General features: G+C 35.3%; 1 protein-coding gene across 3 annotated transcripts in view; it reads left to right on the top strand.

Annotated features, from left to right (window-relative positions):
- The first annotated feature begins 496 nt into the window (after positions 1-496).
- The window catches only part of VPS54 (VPS54 subunit of GARP complex), a 75,024-nt gene continuing 53,904 nt past the window's right edge, over positions 497-21,616 (top strand). For all 3 annotated transcript variants that reach the window (XR_003907848.1, XM_029937466.1, XM_029937465.1), the window contains exons 1-7: positions 497-561; positions 1,721-1,876; positions 3,651-3,856; positions 7,681-7,759; positions 9,880-9,914; positions 12,375-12,506; positions 15,791-16,176. Coding sequence is in view for 2 of the 3 variants with exons in the window: in XM_029937466.1 (XP_029793326.1) it covers positions 504-561; positions 1,721-1,876; positions 3,651-3,856; positions 7,681-7,759; positions 9,880-9,914; positions 12,375-12,506; positions 15,791-16,176 (1,052 nt within the window). In the remaining variant the exon portion in view is untranslated. The remainder of the gene's footprint in view (positions 562-1,720; positions 1,877-3,650; positions 3,857-7,680; positions 7,760-9,879; positions 9,915-12,374; positions 12,507-15,790; positions 16,177-21,616) is intronic.

Genomic DNA, 21,616 nt, shown 5'->3' with positions numbered 1-21,616 from the left:
CTCACAGTTTGTGGGTTCAAGCCCCGCATTGGGCTCTGTGCTGACAGCTAGCTCAGAGCATGGAGCCTGCTTCGGATTCTGTGTCTCCTTCTCTCTCTGACCCTCCCCTATTCACGCTGTCTCTCTATATCAAAAATAAATTTAAAAAACCAAAAAAATTAAATATATGACGTTTTAATAAAAAAGTAACCATACACTTCATGTGTATGGATGTAAATGCAACAGGCTAGTGATCCCTTTCAAACCAAGACCCTGATTAATTCATCTGGCCATATTCTCTGTGTGTGTCTAGTGTGTATTTAAGTATGATTTTTTTTTCAGTACTTCCCAATGCAAGCATTTTACTCTAGCCATGTCAGTTTCCACATAGTCCTATGCTTATTCCATGTCCCTTAACCTTTGTTCATGGTATTGTTTGTTCTGTTCAAGGACCTTAAGCAAGTTATTTATCTTTGTGCATTTTCTTAACAGCTTGCTTCTTACGGTCTTAGTGGTATAATTGGATGTGTTTCTTTTGCATTAGGAGGACTGTGACAGATATTCAAAGAAGTCGGGGGAAAAGTAAGTTTTAGCTTTTCACTAAATGAGAGGGGAGTTAGAGTAGATGAACTTCTTGTCACCATTCTTAGTCTTATGTCTCTGCTCTTTATTTCACCAGATTTCCTAAGTAGGCTTTAAAAAATTTTTGTTAAAACATATGTGTCTTTGTAAGCCTCCTAGTCTGAGTTTTGCTATACTTATATTTAGTATGAGGGAACTTAGACTAGATGATCTCTAAGTTCCCTTTCAGCTATAAACTTCTGTTTATGTTCCTTTATTCCTTCATTGAAAAATGTTTATTGAATACCTGTTATTTGATACAAATACTCTGCAATATAAGATTATCTACCTTCCATTAATAAAATAATACATATTTTTCAGTATCCAGATTATGCACTGCTTCGTTTGTAAAGTTTTACCTGAAACTGTAGCCTACACTATGTTGTCTTGCCCCACAAATTCTTTTAGGATTTACTGAACAATGTAGACATAGGTTAGCCTTTGTTTTGCTTAGCATTTTGATTGTTGTCATTGTTGAATGTAATTGCAGACACCTTGGAGAATAAAAATTCTTTTATAATTAATAGCGATTGTCACTTAGTAATAATAATCATGATGATAACTAACATTTATAAATGCTAACTTTGAGACGAGCATTGTTTTAAGTGCTTTATATAGATCCATTTTTTTACTCTTACAAAATGTTTATGAAATGGCATCTCCTTTCATTTCCATTTTTAGATGAGGTAAGGTACACAAAGGTTAAGTAAATTTCCTTAAGGTTATACTGCTGGTAAGTGAAGAACCCCAGCAGTCAGACTTCAAAAACCCTTTTGCTTATCCATTTTGCTATAATGCATAATTACTGTATGCTTGCTGAATGAATTGATGTTTTCATCTTTAATATATAATTAGTTACAGTTTTGGTATCTATTTTGCACTTTGGATAAAAGACTAAAGATATTTCACTTTCGGAAGAATACTTTTCAAACAAGGACAAATAACTTTCTTAGTAACTAATTCTTAGTGACATAGTTAATAGTATTCAAATCATATACTTATACCTTGAGGGATTTTGAATAATGTATCTTTTTCCAAAGAAAGTTTGAGACATGCATAATACTTATCGATTAATTTTGATTTGTGTTAAGTATCTTTATTACATGTTAATTATTTTCAGTTGAGTGGGGATTTTATGCAATGGCTTCAAGCCACAGTTCTTCACCAGTGCCTCAAGGAAGCAGCAGAGATGTTTTCTTTAAAAAAGAGGTAGATCCAACAAAACACATTCGACCTGTGCAGTCACTGCCAGATGTATGTCCCAAGGAACCCACAGGTAATGCCTTTTTCTGTTTTTTTGTTTGTTTGTTTGTTTGTTTGAGGATTTTTACTGAGGATTTGTATTATCTTTAAATAAGTCAGATTCTGTATACAGTTGACCCTTGAACAACATGAGGTTTGAACTGCATGAGTCCACTATATGCTGCTTTTTTTTTTTGATAAATATAGTACAGTATTATAAAGGTATTTTCTCCTCCTCATGGATTTCTTAGTAACATTTTCTTTCCTCTACCTTACTTTAAGACTACAATATATAATATATATATAACACACAGAATATGTTAATTGACTATGTTATCTGTAGTGCTTCCAGTCAACAGTAGACTGTTTGTAAAGTTTTGGGAGAGGTAAAGTTAGATGTGGATTTTTGACTACATGGGGAGAGGAGTGGTCTGTGCCCCTAATCCTCCCATTGTTGAAAGGTCAGCTCTACTTAAAAGTAAATTTTATAGTGGTAAATCTAGAGAGGGAAATAATTTGGAAGTAAGTTGATTGGAAAATTGGAATATAGTTCTTTTCATGCATTTCCATAGAAGAAATTACTTGCATAATCTGAAAAGGTTTTGAAAATGAAGCTACAGATTTGAAGCTTTTTAGTTAATCATAGATATAGTCAATTCTCATTACTTGTGGATTCTATGTTTGCAAATTTGCCTGCTCCCTGAAACTTATTTGTAACCCTAAAATCAATACTTGTGTTACTTTTGTGGTTATTTGCAGCCATTTATTCCATAGAGGAATAAAAAATTTGAATTACCTGATTTACATGTACCTAGCTAAGGCTAAACAAGGCAACACTTTGCCTTCTTGTCTTAGCTCTCAAGGCTATAAAAAAATATCTTTACTGTGGTTTGTTTTAGTGTCACATTTTTTTTTGCATTTTTTAGCTTTTTATTTGTGCTTTTGCTGTTTAAAAATGGTTGCCATATGTAGTGCTGAAGTGCTTTCTAGTGTTTCTAAGCACAAAAAGACTGCAATGTGTGCGCCTTATGAAAACAATTCATTTGGGTATGAATTGCAGTGGTGTTAGCCATGAGTTCAGTGTTAATGAATGAATGATATATATTAAATAAGATGTCTTTAAACAGAAACACACAGAGAATAAGATTATTTATTGATCAGTTGATGAAAATTTTGTAACCAGAGGCTTGCAAGTACCTACCCCTGTATTTCCCCTCGGAGCAGTGGTTCAGTATTTACTAATTGTTACATGCAAAACTACCATGAATAACAAGAATTGACTATATATTTTTCTTGCCCCTGTGGTTAATGCCACAGCAGCATTTGTGTCATCTAATTACAAGCCAGACAAAGGATATTAGATCCAAGTGTATCTGCCATAGTACAGAGGAAAGAGTATACCTGTGAAAAATCTGGAGTATTAAAGGATAGAAGATACATAAGAAGGTAGAAGAGTTTTGATATGAAAAAAGATAGAGAAATTGTACATTAACAGGAATTCATGAAAGACTTTCTTTACGACCCACCCCACAATGCACCTTAAACCCTCATATTTTGCACATTCTTAGTCTTTTACATGCTTTTCCTTCCCTTGGCAATTGATGCTGAAAGCTGAAGGTTATTTAATCAGAATGATTTTCACTAACATGTTTGTTATAAAAGAGATTTTGGTGGCTTGGTGTAGAGTAGAAACGAAGCAAATTTTATTTTTCTAGGATGTATTTTCAAATGTAGAAGTTAGTTTACAGAGTTTCCTTGCTTACTTTTTGCAGGTGATTCTAATAGTTTATGTGTTGCCCCATCTCTAGTTACAGATCAACATAGATGGACTATATATCATTCCAAAGTAAACCTCCCAGCAGCATTAAATGATCCTAGATTAGCAAAAAGAGAATCTGACTTCTTCACAAAAACATGGGGATTGGACTTTGTGGACACTGAAGTCATACCGTCATTCTACCTCCCACAGATCAGCAAAGAACATTTTACAGTGTATCAACAGGAAATCTCTCAGGTAATATCTAATCTTGAAGTCAGGTCAAAAAGAATAGAAAGATCTTTAGTTATTTCTTGTAGATTTTTGACCAATAATCTTTGAGGAGCCTATAGCATTCTTTTATGTCTATATTCATTCTACTTTCCTGGGTTGTATTTAATTCTTTGCTTAGACATATGTAAATATATTTCTCTTACTGTAGTGCTGAGATTCAACATGAGACCCACCCTGCTTACCAAGGAGAAAATTTTTCTGTTACGCCAGTAAAACCCAGATGACTTGTAAAGTTTAAGAAATGAGCAGAGTAGAACTGTTTCTTTGTCTCTCATTTACCACAAAAAATTTAATAGGGCATATTAGTTCTGGCAGATGGTCTTAGTGTCTTTAGACCTAATATATTGCTCTAAACTCAGTTCTGAGTGAGAATTGAATGTAGCACTTAGTTTTAGATGGCTTGTTATTAATTTTTAGAGAGTATTATCAGTATAATTTTGGTTACCATTTTAGTCTTTTAAGAAACTCACTTTTTGGGGCACCTGGGTGGTTCAGTTGGTTAAGTGTCCAACTTCAGCTCAGGTCATGATCTCACAGTTTGCGAGTTCAAGCCCTGCATCAGGCTTTGTGCTGACAGCTCAGAGCCTGGAGCCTGCTTTAGATTCTGTGTCCCTCTCTCTCTCTGCCTCCCCTCCCTCCCTCCCTCTCTCCCTCCCTTCTTCTCTCTCCCTCTCTCTTTCTCTCTCTCTCAAAAAATGAATAAACATTAAAAAACACCCTTACTTTTAAAGTGGTATAGGGGATATTAAAATTTTTTTCTCTACTGAAATGTGATTACCATACAACATTCTAATAGTTTCAAGTGTACAACATAATGATTAGAAATTTATATATATTGCAAAATGGTCACCATAAGTCTAGTTAATATCTGTCACCATACATAGTTCCAAAAATTTTTTTTCTTTTTGTGATGAGGATTTTAAAAATCTATTCCTAGGAACTTCAAATACAGTATTGTTAACTATAGTGACTATATTTTATATTACACCTAGAAGTCTGTATAGGGGATATTTATTTATATTTTTATAATATCCCCTTTTATACATCATTCATTAGCAAGCCTCATTTGCATATAGCTGACTTCATTTCACTAGATTACTTTGTTCCTTTTATGACTTGGAAATAGGCTAGATATGATTATATTATTGGCATTAGTACTACACATTAACTGCTTCTTTTTTAGTACTACCTACTATTTTTGTACAGCATCTGTAAATAGTATTTACTTTTACATAATGTATATTGCCATGTGCTGTCTAGAATTTTTGTGTTCCTTTTTTTTTTTTTTTTTTTTTTTTTTAAAGTAGGCTCCATGCCTAGTGTGGAGCACAACATGGGGCTTGAACTCACAACCCTGAGATCAAGACCTGGGCTGAGATCAAGAGTCTGATGCTTAAACAACTGAGCCACCCAGGCATCCCAAGTTTTTGTGTTATTTCTAAAATCACATCTCTATTTAATATGCCTTCTTTTTGATGGTTTGTAGTCTCATGCCTCATAACCTACCATTTGGCTTTTCTATTTATCCATTTATTGATCAAATATTTATTGAATACCTTCCATGTGCTAGGCACTGTTCTAAACACTAGAGACCAAAACACACCATTTCTCTCCATTACAAAGCTTACATTTTTAAGAAGTGTTATGAACAATAAACCCTAAAGTACCCACTAAAATAACTAAGCAAAGTATTTTAGCTAATAAGCCAATAGAAGAAATAACATGAAATTTAAAATATTCTCAACCCAAACAAAGGAAGTAAAAGAGTAAAAAGGGAGCAAAGAATGGATGAAACATAAAGAAAAACAACAAGATGATAGAATTAAATCTAACCCTGTCAGTAATCATATTAAATGTAAATGTTTAAGCAGCTTGATTACAAAGCAGAGATTGTGAGAGTGGATGAAAAAGCAAGACCCAACTGTATGCTGCCTCTAAGAAGTGCACTTTTAATACAGAGGCACAGAACATTTGAAAAGGATAGAAAAAGATTCACCATGCTAACACCAGTCAAAAGAAAGCTGAGATGGCTATATTAATATCAACTAAAGCAGATTTCCAAGCAAAGACTATTCTAGGGATAATGATAAAAGTGTTAAGTTAATCAAGAGGATACAGTATTTCTAAACATTTATGTCTGTAAAAACAGAGTTTCAAAATACATAAAGCAAAAAGTAGGAACTAATGGGGAAAGTAGATAAATTCACAATTATGGTTGGATATATTGTCTCTCAGTAACAAGTGCTCAGTGACAGCATTGTCAGTCAACCTAACTTAACTTGAAAGAACACATTGAAACAGCATTCCACCCAACATAGAATACATTTTCTTCTGAAGTGTTCCTGGAATATTTATCAAAGTAGACCATAATCTGAGCCATAAAACTAATGTTAATACATTTAAAAGTCTTCAAGTCACACCAGTTATGTTCTTTGACCACAGTAGAATTAAATTAGAAATTATTATTTTTTTCCCCCATTCCCCCTAAATTAGAAATTATTGACAGAAAAGTGTGTGGAAGATCCGCAAATACTTGGAAACCAAAACTAACACTTCTAAATAAAAATGTGAGTCAAAGAGGAAAAGGAAATTAGAACCATTGTCCCTTGAGCAACTTGGTTTGAACCATGCAGATCCACTTATATGCAGAGTTTTTTGATAAGTACAGTCACAGTACTGTAAATGTGTTTTCCTTATGACTTTATTTTTTTTCTTTATATTTTAATGTTTATCTGTCTTAGACAGGCACAGCATGAGCAAGGGAGGGACAGAGACAGACACACACACACACACACACACACACACACACACACAATCTGAAGCAGGCTTCAGGCTCCAAGCTGTCAGCACAGAGCTCAATGTGGGGCTCAAACTCACAACCTGCAGACCTGCAAGATCATGACCTGAGCCAATGTCAGATGCCCAACTGACCAAGCTACCCAAGGGCGGCCCCTTCCTTATGATTTTTTAAAAATTTATTTATTTTTTAAGAGAGAAAGAGAGACTGCACACATGAATGGGGGAGGGGCACAGAGAGAGAGGGAGACAAAGAATCTGAAGCAGGCTCCAGGCTTTGAGCTATCAGCCCAGAGCCCAATGTGAGGCTTGAACCCATGAACTGTGAGATCATCACCCGAGCTGAAGCTGGATGCCCAACTAACAGAGCTACCCCAGCGCCTCCCCCTTACGATTTTCTTTATAACTTTTCTAGCTTTTCTCTAGCTTACTTTAAGAAATAGTATGTAATATGTAATATACAAAATATGTGTTAACTGTTAAGGCTTCTAGTCCACAGTAGGCTATTAGTAGTTAAGTGTTTGGAGAGTTAAAAGATATATTTGGGGTTTTGATTGCTGGACATTGGTGTCCCTAACCCCTTCATTGTTCAAAAGGCAGCTGTTGTTTGAACTGAATGGAAATGAAAACACAACATATCAGGATTTGTGGCATGCTGCTCTGGCAGTACTTAGGGAATAATTTATAGCACTAGGTGCGAAGAATAGTCTCAAATCAGTGACCTCAACTTCCACCTTAAAAAGCTACCACAAGAAAAAATGTAAACCAAAATCAGAAGAAAGAAAGAAACATCAAAGTCAAAATCGAAGAAATAGAAAGTAGAGAAACTGTAGAGAAAAATCAGTGAAACTTTAAGTTGATAACCAAGAGGTTAGTGATTTCATATTTAAAATTTGTAGGACTACTTTGGTATATTCTATTGTGAAACATTTTGATGCTTTGAGTATTCTTATTGCTACATAGCATTTATTTTGTTATTTGTCTTGTTATAGAAAGAGAAGACTCATGAGAGATGCAAGAATATTTGTCCTCCTAAAGATACTTTTGACAGGACTCTCTTACATACTCATGGTATGAATATGTGTCATTTGTAGACAGCATATAGATGAATATGTGGTATTTGTAGAATAGCATAAATATCAACAAACAAAATCAATTTGGGGACCTTTTATTTCCAGTGAAATTTTTATAGCCTGTGATCATCATCTTTTTCAAAAGCTTTTACAAGAAAAATCATGGGTCTCATGGTAGTGTTATCATTTTTTTGTCTTTGTTTTTGTTTTTTTTTGAGAGAGAGAGTGTGAGCGGAAGAGGGGGAGAGAGAGGGAGACACAGAATCTGAAGCAGGCTTTAGGCTCTGAGCTGTCAGCACAGAACCTGACACGGGGCTTGAACTCACGAACCACGAGATCATGACCTGAGCTGCGGTCAGGCATTTAACCGACTGAGCCACCCAGGTGCCACTGTTATCCTTTACTTCAACAAATATTTAACATCTGGGTGCTTGGTACTTTGCCTGTTGATTAAAATAGTTGAATAATTAAGACCACGTGTCCTCAAGAAGCTGAAAGTCTCTTGAGTAAGGTTGCCATGCTATATATCAAGCAGTAAGTTCAATGTGGTAAGATTGTATAGAGCTCCTAATTTGTTAAGCCTTAGAAAACTTCCTAGAGTTGATGACTGTGTTTTAAACTAGCTGTTGAGAAAGATTTATGTTGGAAAAAAGTCTTCAGGGAAGAGGGAACAGTTTAAGCAAAGCAGTAGAGTCAAGAGAGAGTAGAGCATCTTCATGTTTAGTATATTGACTCCCCTGGGAGCAAGATATGAGGCTGAAGAAGTAGACAGGGGAGTCAGATCATGAAGAGTCTTATATGTCATGCTAAGGAATTTTTTTTTCCTAAAAACAGTACAGAGCTACAAAATACTTTTAACCAGACATCAGATTTATGATTATACATTTCACTGTGAAAACAGTTGTAAAAAATAAATTTAAGGAAGATGATAAAATTGGAGGCAAAGAGATAGTAAAAGGCTATTGAAGTAATACAAGTGAGAAATCATGTGCCCCCCAAAAGCAGTTATAATGAAGATGGAGAGGAATTTAGGCATTTGAGAGATACATTAGAGATCAAAGCACAGGTTTTGGTCATCAGTTAGTTGTTGGTAATGGTAACGATAGGTCAGTATGCACACTGAGAAGTTTCTATGGATTTCACAATTTAGGAGATCTTAAGGAGGACATTCAGACTTGAAGTGATAGTTAAGAAAACACAATACTATATATTAAGGAGTGAGTACAAGAGAAAGAAATGGAGACTACCAGTGTGGATATGACTTTAGGATTTGAGATATAGGATACTGGTTAGATAGAACACAGAGGAAGAATATTTTTGTATGGTCAACCCCAGATGAGGCAGGAGAGGGATTTGCATTACCCTGAGAATGAGTGCTTCCTTAAATTTTGTACTAGACGTCCTCCCTTGCCTCAGCCAACTCTAGGCCCTGGGTTTTAGCTTTATCTTTATTTTAATGAGAGAGAGCTGAGCATGTTTGTATGAAAAGGGGAAGAGCTATTAGAAGGCAACAGGTTGAGGATATGGAAAGAGGCAGGGTAATTGAAGATGAAGCAAGCTCACAAAAGAGGCAGGAGGACATGGAGTCCAACCCAGGAAGGTTAGTTTTGGAAAGGAGGGTCCCTCCTCTGAGATCTAGTTGGTGTGATGAAGGTAAAGTAGGTTCACTTGCAGCTTTGTTGATGACACAAACTAAGATGTCTAAGAAGAAAATTAATATGATGTTAAAATCTTTGATCATAAATTCTGGATGGGATGGTGGGTATTATGAACAGTAAGAAAGTATTCCTATATTAGAATTCATTTTTTAAAACTAGATGCCCGACTATTTCACCAAACTTAAGATAGCAGCCAGATTTTTGTGTCCATTTAAAAAAGACTTGAAATGTATTTAGTTGTTTAATTGCTACCATGCAATTGAATAAAATTATTTGAAACCTAGGATTTATTCAGTGCTTCGTTTACTGCTAGACATACAGGAGGTGCCTGATAGATGTTTGTTGAGGGAATTTACGTAGTTATACAGTGGCATAGTACAGAATCTAGTCAAATGTATTTTATGGAATAAAATGAAAACAAGTTTAAAAAATCATATATTCGCTTTTCCCTTTTTCATAGATAAATCCAGGACAGATCTGGATCAAGTACCTAAGGTAACAAAGCTTTAATAAGTGAGAATACTGCCTTTTAATATCTTTAATTTTTTATAATCTTAAATATCTTTGATTTTGCCTTATAAGAAGCTTTCGACTTTCTCACACTTTAACTACATTGTCTCTTCTGGGACTTTGTGCATCACTTTTCTTCTTTTACATCAGTTTCTTTTTTATTATTGAAACCTACAAATATATTTTAAGTCTCTCCATTCTAAAAAAGAATTTTATTGATCTTACTACACCTTCACATTATTAAGAGATCTTTCCTTTGTGTAAAAAATTTTGTAGAGTTATGTAATAGATGTCCTGCCCCCCAGGGGAAAGAGTCCATTGCATTAATCAGATTCTCCAAGAGGTCTGTGATAACTGCTCTTTAGGCTGAAAAGACACAGAAAGACAGCAGACAGAAGCAAAAAGAAGAGGGCAGTCATTTCTAAAGTTCTTTGAGTCCTACAAAATAAAATTCAAACTCTGTCATTTAAGGCCCTTAATTACTCATTTCCATCATAATCACTCTTTTAACTTTTGCTTACTAATCTTTACACATTCTTTATTTCAGCCAACCTTTTCTTGGCTGGCTTTGTGCTTTACTTGCACTGTTCCTTTAGTCTGGAAGACTTCTCCCTCAACTCCTTATATCTAATCCTTTCTTTATGTTCTCTTGCTTAAATGGCAACCTTACATGAATAAATTTCTTTCCAACTGAAGATAATTGGCCCCTTTGCTGAATTTCCATAGCATGTTATGTAGACCTGTGCCTTCCTTTTTAAGACATTTGCCACTCTGTTTATATGGTATTTATGTGTATATTTTATCACATCCCATGGACTAAAAGATCCTTAAGATTAAGACCCATGTAATAACTTATCTTTGTTTCTCCCTTAGTGCCTAGCATAAGAGTTAGGTTATCAGTAAATATTTATTGAATTAGTCAGTACTTCTAAGTATACTAAAACAGGGGCTAGAAAATACATGCATGTCTCTAGTTAGATTGTTCCTATCACTTTATACTAATTTTTGGACGTAGGTTAAATTTATCAGTGAAAATAAAATATAGTATAGAAATTAATTAGGTAAGTAATTAAGATAAACTGTGTTTCAGGCCGTTTCAGGCTTTATGCTAGGTAGTAGAGATACAAAGATTAGTTAGCTATAAATCTAGTCTTGCTGGAACATATGGTCTCCAGAGGGGCGATACACATATTAAATAAATAATTTTTGTGAAGTATGAGATACATAAATATATGTGTCATATGTACTTGTGTTCAAAGATGGGGTGATTGATGTGTTCAAAGATTGAGTAAATATACAGAGATAAGGTTGCCCTTTTGATTGGGTTGTATTTTCTAGGAAAATAGGAAAGAGCATTCTAGGCTGAAAGCATGTACAAAGATCATTAAGCATAAGAGGGTATGGAAGATAGCTTAGGAGTGCTACAATGTAACTTGTAAATAGTGCAGTGGCAAGATACACATCATTGAGGGGGTTAAAAAAAATGAAAGGCTTTTGATGCCCTTCTAAAAAGATTGGTCCTTAGGTCATTGGACACTATTGAAAGATTTAAGTAGAGAAATTAATTCAGTTATACTTGCATTTTAAAAATATATCTAACAGGGCGCCTGAGTGGCTCAGTTGGTTAAGCGTCTGACCTTGGCTCAGGTCATGGTCTAGTGGTTTGTGAGATTGAGCCCCATATCAGGCTCTATGCTGATAGTGTGTAGCCTGCTTCAGACCCTCCCCCCCAGTCCCCTCCCCAAACATACCTAAACATTAAAAAGTATATCCAACAGTAGTGTAGGGGATAGATTGAGGAAGCCTATCAGTAAATAGCCATGTCTGTAATACAGAGATAATGAGGGACTGCACTACTGACATGCTAAAGACATAGATGACAGAGAGAGGATTCAAGTATTATTTAGAAAATATAGTGGGTAGGATTTAGTGTCCAGATGGATGTAGTATGTAAAGGAAAAAGAGTGGTCTTTTCATAAAATTGAATTTGTTTTGGTTTTAAAATTTAATATATATCTAATCTACAAAACTAATTTTGAAAGCATTTTAAGCAGGAGAAAATAGAAATATAAATATAGAGAAATTGATATTTGGGATTTTTTTGAAACACTATCAGTGGGGGAAATAATACAGAAATTTTCAGATAAAGAGGGTATCTCCCTTTGGTATACGCTTATGGGACTACATTAGTGAATTTGATCATATAGTAATGGAATGATTATCTCCATTGGCAAAGACAAAAAACATTTTTCTGTCTCTTATGAGTATGTTTAGCTTGATGAAACTATTTATACATTTTTATACAGATTCTTTTGTAAATTAGCATATCACTTGCTTTTCTATTTATGCTTGAGATAGATCCGAGTTAATAATTATTAATGGTCTTATGATGCTTGAAGGGATGATGGATGTTTATCTAATTGAGGAAAATAAATTTTTTAATAGATTTTTATGAAACCAGATTTTGCCTTGGACGATTCCTTAACTTTTAATTCAGTTTTACCATGGTCTCATTTTAATACTGCTGGTGGAAAAGGAAATCGTGATGCAGCTTCCTCAAAGTTGCTACAAGAAAAGGTAATTTCTTTTTTACTTTTTCCATGTAGAAAACTTTATTCTGGTTATGTAGTACCTTTTGTGTTGGTTCAGATTTAGTTATTTAGTAAAGGCAGTTATTGTTACTGCCTTCAAATTTAAAAAAATTTTAATGTTTTATTTATTTTTAATACAGAGAGAGACAGAGCATGAGAGGGGGAGGGGCAGAGAGAGAAGGAGACACAGAACTGGAAGCAGGCTCCAGGCTCTGAGCTAGCTGTTAGCACAGAGCCTGACGCGGGGCTCGAACCCATGAACGTGAGATCTGATCTGAGCCGAAGCCGGAAGCTTAACCGACTGAGCCACCCAGGCGCCACAGTGCCTTCAAATTTTAACTGATAAAGTAAAAACATTTTGATTCAATGGAAAACAAGTTGTACTGGTGAAAAAGGAAGAGCTAATTGAGTACTTCTTATCCAAAAGAGCAGTTGACAGAATTTAGGTTGGAAGGATATATTAGATAACACAATTAATTGCTTTACATTTATCTCCAAAAATATATTGACAAATTTTATATTCTTTATGATTTAAGGCACGGAAAATCAACTTTTGGAAAGGTACTATTTTTCCTTATTTATACTTAGTAAGGATGATTACTTTGAAACAAAAATATCACAGTTAAAAAGTACGTATTATATTTTTAGTTTTGCAAAGTCTAATCTTTTACATGTTAGTAGTCAGGAGTTTTTAAAAAAATTTTACAGTGTTCTCTAAGTGAGAAGTCAGCAGCTTGAAAGTCATTTAAAATGTAGAATTTTAAACACATCTTAACTCATATATCAAGAATCTTTTAAAACTTGAATAGAAAGTAAAGACCTTTGATTCCTCTTCTTTCTCAGCACTCAGAGCTTTTCTAAATGGGTTCTCAAACTGAGAAGGAAGCATTTTATTTCAGGCTAGTGACATCTCTTGGCAGTCTGGAAACTTGTCTCAGGAATACTGTTCAATAGATGAGGTCCAGTAACCCATGAGGAAACTAGTTTGGGGAGAAGACATGTAGGCAAAGAATCATGAGTATTCTTTTTCTCACAGTTGAAAATAAAAATGAAGTGATTTTTTCCATGGCAACATTTTCACATATAAAGGTTTTCCTTGAGTAAGAACAAATTCATAAATCTGATGAAAATGATGGGTTTATGGACACAGGCTCATTCCCAGACTTTTTTCACATTCCAGTACATGTCCTATTAGACTAATACCTTAAAAGAGAAAAACAATAAAAGCCAATGAAAATCTCATGCTAAATACTAATACTTCCTAAATACTTTTAGGAAGACTAAAAATTGTTCCCTTTATAGAATTTTAATAGGAAATGAATTATGAAAATATTATGCTATTGTAAAGAGAAGATCAATGGAATATTGATAACTTGTGGAAATCTTTGGAATTCAAAAGAAAGAAATTTCTCAGGCTAAAGGTATAAAGTGACTAAAGTAATGGAATTTTATTTATTAAGTTGCAAAATTAAGCTTTTTACGTTTACATTCTGGCTCCGTCTTACTCTGCGCTTAGAAAAGGAATGGAAGAAAGGATCCCAAGAGAACACTTTCAAACTCACTTTATGATTGACAAAGAGCTGTTTATATCTTGCTAGGTTTAAAGAGAGGAGATGCTACAACCAGGATTAGAGAAATTTGTATTTTATTATAGTGCTACCCAAAGGGCTGGTCTGTGATGAAATAAGGAAGTTTGTACTAGAATGAAAATCATTGCAATGCTTTCTTTATTAAGAATATCTTTCTGTGAAAAAACAATTCAGTGGGCTTAGTGATGTAATTGATTTACTTTCCAGCAAAGTTCCATATTTTATTATGGACATCTTCCTCTTAAATAGTTCGCAGACTGGCAGCAGTGTATAAACTGCCTTCTGAGTAGCAGTCTACTAAAGGAGTTACTCATTCTCCATTTACTCTTCTGAAAATTGAGTCTACTTTAGCTTGCAATGTACCCAAGTACCTTTGTCCCTGTATTGCTTTTTAGGTAAATAAGTACACAGCTGTGTTGAAGATGAAAAGAACAACAGCAAAAGGGTATAAACTAAAGAAATTTAAACTATGGAAAATTTTCTTGTTTGTACCTATTGTTTATTATGATAGATTGCTGAAGGAACCTTGTAGAAGATACGTGTGATCTTGCTTGCATGGTTTTAAGGAAACAGTCTTGGTAACCAAATAATCTCTTCTAATTTTATAAGTTGAAAGCCCAAAACCCTTTAACACTATGGATTCTCCTGAGATGTTGACAGATAATGCCTAAAGTTTGGGCTATTGGTTGGAGACTCTAAAAATTAAAAAGTAGAGAAATAGAAAGTTAACGTAGCCAAAAAAGGCTTATGAAATTAGAAAGGAAGAAAAGACAACTCAAGTTTTGGAAGCCCATATTTGAAACTAGAAAGTATTTTTAAATATATGTTATTCTAGGAATTAATCTTGGTTGTGTTACAAATAAAATATATGTGAACTCAAGGAATATTTTAAAAGGAAAACATATTGGAAATAAACTGAGTTTTACAAATTGATAAAAGAATAGTTTTTGAAAGGTAAAATAAACAGCCTTGAAAAAAATGTCCCAGCGAATTTTACTACTTTCTATAATTTATGACTGGATCATGAATTCTTTAGTATTTTGAGGAAGTGTGGTATAATAGAAAGAGCTTCAGTTTTTGAGTCAGACAGACCTGGATTCAAATTTTAGTTTTGGCACTTACTAACCACATGACTTTATCCAAATTATTTAATTTCTCTGAGCCTCAGTTTCTTCATCTGTAATATAAGAATACAAATAATACTTGTATTCTAGGATTGTTAAAACTTGAGAATTATGTGTATAGAATACCAGTGCCTGGTACATAGGAGAAGGAGGTCAATAAACGGTAACTATAATAAGCTTTTAGTCAGATAAGTGATGTGTGATGGGGTGAAGGTTAAGGAGATCATCTGTTCAGATCTTAGAACTTCTGAAACTAGATAATAACCTCAGATAATTCTTACTTTCTAGAACGTAGTTGATATTTGGAGAGTAGTAATAGGAGCAGAGGAAGAAGGTAAAACAGCTTCTTCTACTCTTTTGTCTTACATTTATTAATCTTTGGGCTGTTACCTTTTATCTCCCTTCCATTTTGTTATGCTCAATATCAAGAATTCCATAATCCAATGGGATTTAAAGTACATACAGAAATTTTGTATCAGTTTCAGAAAGTATTTGGATAGTCAAAGAAGGTATACTTAAAATACTCTGTGATGTTTTTTTTTTCCTTCCCTCTTAAGCTGAGCCATTATCTGGATATTGTGGAAGTAAACATTGCTCACCAGATCTCTCTACGTTCAGAAGCATTTTTTCATGCAATGACCTCTCAACATGAATTGCAGGACTACCTCAAGAAAACTTCCCAGGCTGTAAAAATGCTTCGAGATAAAATTGCACAGATTGATAAAGTAATGTGTGAAGGATCACTACACATTTTAAGACTGGCACTTACCAGAAATAATTGTGTTAAAGTGTACAATAAACTTAAGTTAATGGCCACTGTACACCAGACTCAACCTACGGTACAGGTGTTGTTATCCACTTCTGAATTTGTTGGAGCATTGGACTTAATAGCAACAACACAAGAGGTTCTACAGCAGGAACTTCAGGGCATTCACAGCTTCCGGTATGTCCTTTAAGTAAGCTATTAGAAGTAGTGTTAGAAATTTTTAAAGGATAAATTTTAGTGTGTAATGTTAGCTGAAGAAGTGTGTATTTAAAGTTACAGGAGTAGTTTTTTTCTAGACTGATATGTTTAGTAATGTTATCATTGTGCTATTTTAGTCTTAGCAAATCTTAAGGACCAATATTTACAGAAACATTTGGATGGAGAAACAAAATTAAATTTTCTGGTAGATGATACCAGTCAATGAAAGGCCAGTCACAGCTTTGAAAATAACATTTTGAAAATGTTGAAATAGTTTTGTGTCAAGGTAGTAGATCAAAGTGCAAAAGGAATACCAGTATATCTAAGATTAAGTTCATTTTATGGTCTCTGACTGACTCAGTCAGAGTGAAACATGTGACTTTTCATCTGGGGGCTGAGCCCAACATTGGGTATAGAAATTACTTTAAAATCTCTGGTATGGCCCTGGGTGTTTTTGAGTTAAGATGGTGGAGTAGTAGAGGGACCCTATGGTTGCCTTGTCCCTCAAGTACAGCTAGATAAATACCAAATCGTTCTGAACACTCAAGAAATTGATCTGAAGACCGAGAGAAGAAACTGCACATCTGGAGAGAGAAAAACGGCCACATCGTGGAAGGTAGGAGCTGCCAAGAGTTGACTTGGGGGAGAAAAGAATTGCAGGTTCTGTGGAGAGGAGAGAGATCATGCAGGCAAAGAGAGAAAGCAATGTGCAGGGGGTTGCACAAGAAAAAGTCTTCCCCAAAAACATTGACTGGGAAAAGGAGAGGGGCTGATTACTGTAAGTGTTTGTAACCAGTGAAGCTCAAAATCTGAAGTTTTAGAAGTGTTTGGGTCATGCCTGGCAGACTAAGGGGTGCTCCTGTGAGGAAGGAGGGCTGAGGCCTGGGAGTGGATGGAATGGTCTGAGGATCTCCTGGGTTGCACCAGGAGAAACAGTTGCCCTTCTTGGATTTTATTTGGGAGAGGTGGTACTGCCTCTCAGGGGACAAAAGAGGGCCACCTCATTAATTAGCATAGCAGTAGAGGCACCTGTTGAGGGGTGCTAGCCAAGAAACCAGCTTTTGGCTTTGTTTTACCATCAATTTGGAGTCTCACTGCATGGTCGTGTGACTGCTTTTCTTGAACAAACTGGCACTGACTATAGCATGCTAAGACAGTATTCCAGAGGATCAGAATAGGTTTGTACCACACTGGGTCCCTAAAATTTGGAGTTTTTGAAACCCAGCTACTAGCCTGAGATAAAACACAGGAGGTCTGTGCCACCAGGCAGGCAGATAGCTTGGGCACAGGATGAAAGCAGAGTTCTGACGGAAGCCTGGGACACAAGAGAGGAGATTGTTTGCTTTTCTGTGAAGGCTTCCTGAACAGCAATGGATGTGAACTCCCCTCTCTGTGAAGGAGAGAGTGGGGTGACCTATTTTCCCCCCTGCCCATCAGCACAGAGAAACTTCAGTAAGCAACACACTGCCCCCAGTGGAAGCTGGAGCTGTTTACCAGCCTCACCCCACCATGTCCTGCCAGTGCATCTTTACTAGAGCAAATTGGCCTGAGAACCAAAACAGCAGGCTCCTTCCTTAAAAGAGCACAAATCTCCCACATGTACCAAGTCCCCCACACATCAGAGTGTGCAGAGTTTCAGCTCTAGTGGAAATAGGATCAGGCTTATTTTAACAAGCAGACCAAAGCACACCTAGTTAAAATGCCACACACTGGCCAAGGTCTCAACATTCCCCAGTGCAGACAAGGAGAAATTCTACAAAGGACTGACCTGAGGGAAAGAGCAGCCAAAATATAGCTGTAGTGTATACACTCTGAAATACTTCCTGATGTACCAGGCCCTGAACAGTATAGGACCTCTTAATTCCGCCATCACACTCAGGAGCAGGACATATAAGTCTTTCCTAACACACACATGAAAATAGTGACCTAGACAAAATGACAGGAGGAATTTGCCCCAAAAGAAGAACAGGAGGTCACGCCAGGGATTTAATCAAAACAGACATAAGTAATATGCCTGAGTTAGAATTTAAAAGAATAATCATAAGGATACTAGCTGAGCTTGAGAAAAGCATAGAAGACACTAGAGAAGCCCTTACTGTAGAGATTACAGAGCTAAAAACTAGACAGGTTGAAATAAATGCTATAACAAAGATGCAAAGCTGACTGAATGTAATGACAATGAGGATGGATGAAGCAGAGGAATGAATCAGATATAGATGATATGGAAAATAAGCTGAAAAGAAGAAAGAAAAGTATTAGATCTTGAATATAGACTTAGGGAACTCAGCAACTCCATAAAGTGTAATAACCTTTGTATCCTAGTAGTCCCAGAAGAAGAAGAGAAGGGAAAATGGGAGAGGTTTATTTGAGCAAATTATAGCTGAAAACTTCCCTAATGTGGGAAGGAACTGGACATCTAAATCCAGGAGGTACAAATAATTCCCATTAAATTCATCAAAAGCCAGCCAATACCAAGACATCATAGTGAAACTTTTAAATATAGAGATAAGGAAAGAATCCTGAAAACAGCAAGGGAAAAGAAATCCCTAACCTACAGGGGAAGACAAATAAGGTTTGTACCAGATGTCTTCACAGAAACCTGCAGGCCAGAATGGAGTGGCAGGATATCATCAATGTGCTGAATGGAAAAAATCTGCAGCCAAGAATACTTTACCCAGCAAGGTTGTAATTCAGAAGAGACGGGGAGATAAAAAGTTTCCCAAACAAAACCTAAAGGAATTTGTGAACACTAAATCAGCCCTTTAAGAAATGTTACAGGGTACCCTTTGAGTGGGCGAGAAAGATCCAAAGCAACAAAGAGTAGAAAGGAACAGAGAAAATCTCCATAATCAGACTTTATTGGTAATACAATGGCACCAAATTCTTATTAGTAATTACTCTGAATGTAAATGGACAAAGTGCTCCAATCAAAAGGCATAGGATATCAGAATGGATTAAAAAAATACATAAATAAAGCTTCTTAAAAGATTCATTTTGGTTCTGAAGACACCTGCCAATTGAAAGTGAGGGGATGGAGAAACATTTATCATGCAAATCGTTGTCAAAAGAAAGCTGGAGTAGCAATATTTATATCAGACAAACTAGATTTTAAACCAAAGACAAGAGATGAAGAAGGTTATTGTATCATAATAAAGGAGTCCATCCATCCAGAAGATCTGTATAAATATTTATGCCCCCAATTTGAGAGCATCCAAATATATAAATCAACGAAAAACATAAACTCATTGATGATAATACAACAATAGTAGGGGACTTTAACAACCCATTTACAGCAATGGACAGATCATCTAAGTAGAAAATCAATAGGGGAACAATGGCTTTGAATGACACACTGGATCAGTTGGACTTAACAGATATATTCAGAACATTTCATCCTAAAGCTGCAAAATACACATTTTTTTCGAGTGCCCATGGAATATTCTCCCCAAAAGATCACATACTGGGGTCACAAATCAGACCTCCACAAAGTATGAAAAGACTGAGATCATACCATGCATGTTTTCAGACCATAATGCTATGAAACTTGAAGTCAGCCACAAGAAGAAATTTGGAAAGACCACAATTACATGGTTGAAGAACCTCCTACTAAAGAATGAGTGAGTTAACCAGAAAATCAAACAAATTAAAAAAAAAAATACATGGGAGCAAATGAAAATGAAAAAATGATAGTCCAAAACTTTTGGGATGCAGCAAATGTCATAGGCAGGAAGTATATCGCAATACAGGCCTGTTTCAAGAAGCAAGAAAAGTCTCAAATATACAACCTGACCTTACACCTAGAAAAGGAATAGCAAATGAAGGCTAAAGCTAGCAGAAGAAGGGAAATAATAAAGATTAAGGCAGAAATAAATGCTATAGAAACAAAGCCCAGTAGAACAGATCAATGAAACTAAGAGCTGGTTCTTTGAAAGAATTAAAAAAGTTGATGAACCCCTAGCCAGACTTCTCAAGAAGAAAAGAGGAAAGACACAAATAAATAAAATCATGAATGGAAGAAGAGAGATCACAGCTAACACCAAAGAAATATAAACAATTATAAGAGAATATTATGAAAAATGATATGCCAACAAACTGGGCAATCTGGGAAGAAATGGATAAATACCGGGAAACATACAAACTACCAAAAGCAAAACAGGAAGAAGTAGAAAATTTGAACAGACCCATAACCAGCCAATAAATTGAATTAATTATCAAAAATTTACCAACAAACTGAAGTCCAGGGCCAGATGGCTTCATAGGGGAGTTCTACCAAACATTTAAGGAAAAGTTAATACCTAATCTTCTCAAACTGTTCCAAAAACTAAAAATGGAAGGAAAACTTTCAAGGCCAGCATTACCCTGATTCCAAAACTCAGACAAAGACCCCAATAAAAAGGAGAATTAGAGGCCAGTATCCCTGAGGGACATTGATGCAAAACTTCTCAACAAAATATTAGCAAATCCAATAGTACATTAAAGGAATTATTCATCACTATCAACTGGGATTCATTCCTGGGTTCAGTATTCCCAAGTCAACCAATATGATGCACCACATTAATAAAAGAAACGATAAGAACCATATGATCTTCTCAATAGATACAGAAAAAGTACTTGACAAAATACAGCATCCATTCTTGATAAAAACCTTCAACAAAGAAAGAATAGAAGGAACATACTTCATCATCATAAAAGCCAAAATGAAAGACACACAGCTAATGTCATCCTCAATAGGGAAAAGCTGAGAGCTTTTCCTCTCCAGTTGGGAACAAGACAGGGATGTCCAGTCTCAACATTATTATTTAACATAGTACTGGAACTCCTAGCCTCAGCAATCAGACAACAAAAAGAAATAAAATGCATTCAGTTTGGCAAGGAAGACGTCAAACTTTCATTATTGAAAGACAACATGATACTCTATGTAGAAAACCCAAAACACTCCACCAAAAAAATTACTGGAACTGATACATGAATTCAGCAAAGTCATAGGATATAAAATCATACAGAAATCTGTTGCATTTATATATATCAATAATGAAGCAACAGAAAGAGAAATCATGGAGTCAGTCCCATTTACAATTGCACCAAAACCCATAAGATACCTCGGAATAAACCTAACCAAGGAGGTAAAAAGACCTGTACTCTGAAAACTATAGAACAGCTATGAAAGAAATTGAAGAGAACACAAAGAAATGAAAAAATATTCCATGCTCATGTGTTAGAAGAGCAAATATTGTTAAAATGTCCTTATCACCCAAAGCAAACTACATAATTAATGTAATCTCTATCAAAAATACCACCAATAGTTTTCATAGAACTAGAACAAACAGTCCTAAAATTTGGAACCAGAAAAGAGCCCGACGAGCCAAAGCAATCTTGAAAAAGAAAAGCAAAACTGAGGCATCACAATTCTGAACTTCAA

Source organism: Suricata suricatta, chromosome 4, assembly GCF_006229205.1.
Source record: "Suricata suricatta isolate VVHF042 chromosome 4, meerkat_22Aug2017_6uvM2_HiC, whole genome shotgun sequence".
NCBI lineage: Eukaryota > Metazoa > Chordata > Mammalia > Carnivora > Herpestidae > Suricata > Suricata suricatta.
Note: the sequence above shows the minus strand (reverse complement) of the source record. Positions and strands in the feature narration are given on the sequence as shown.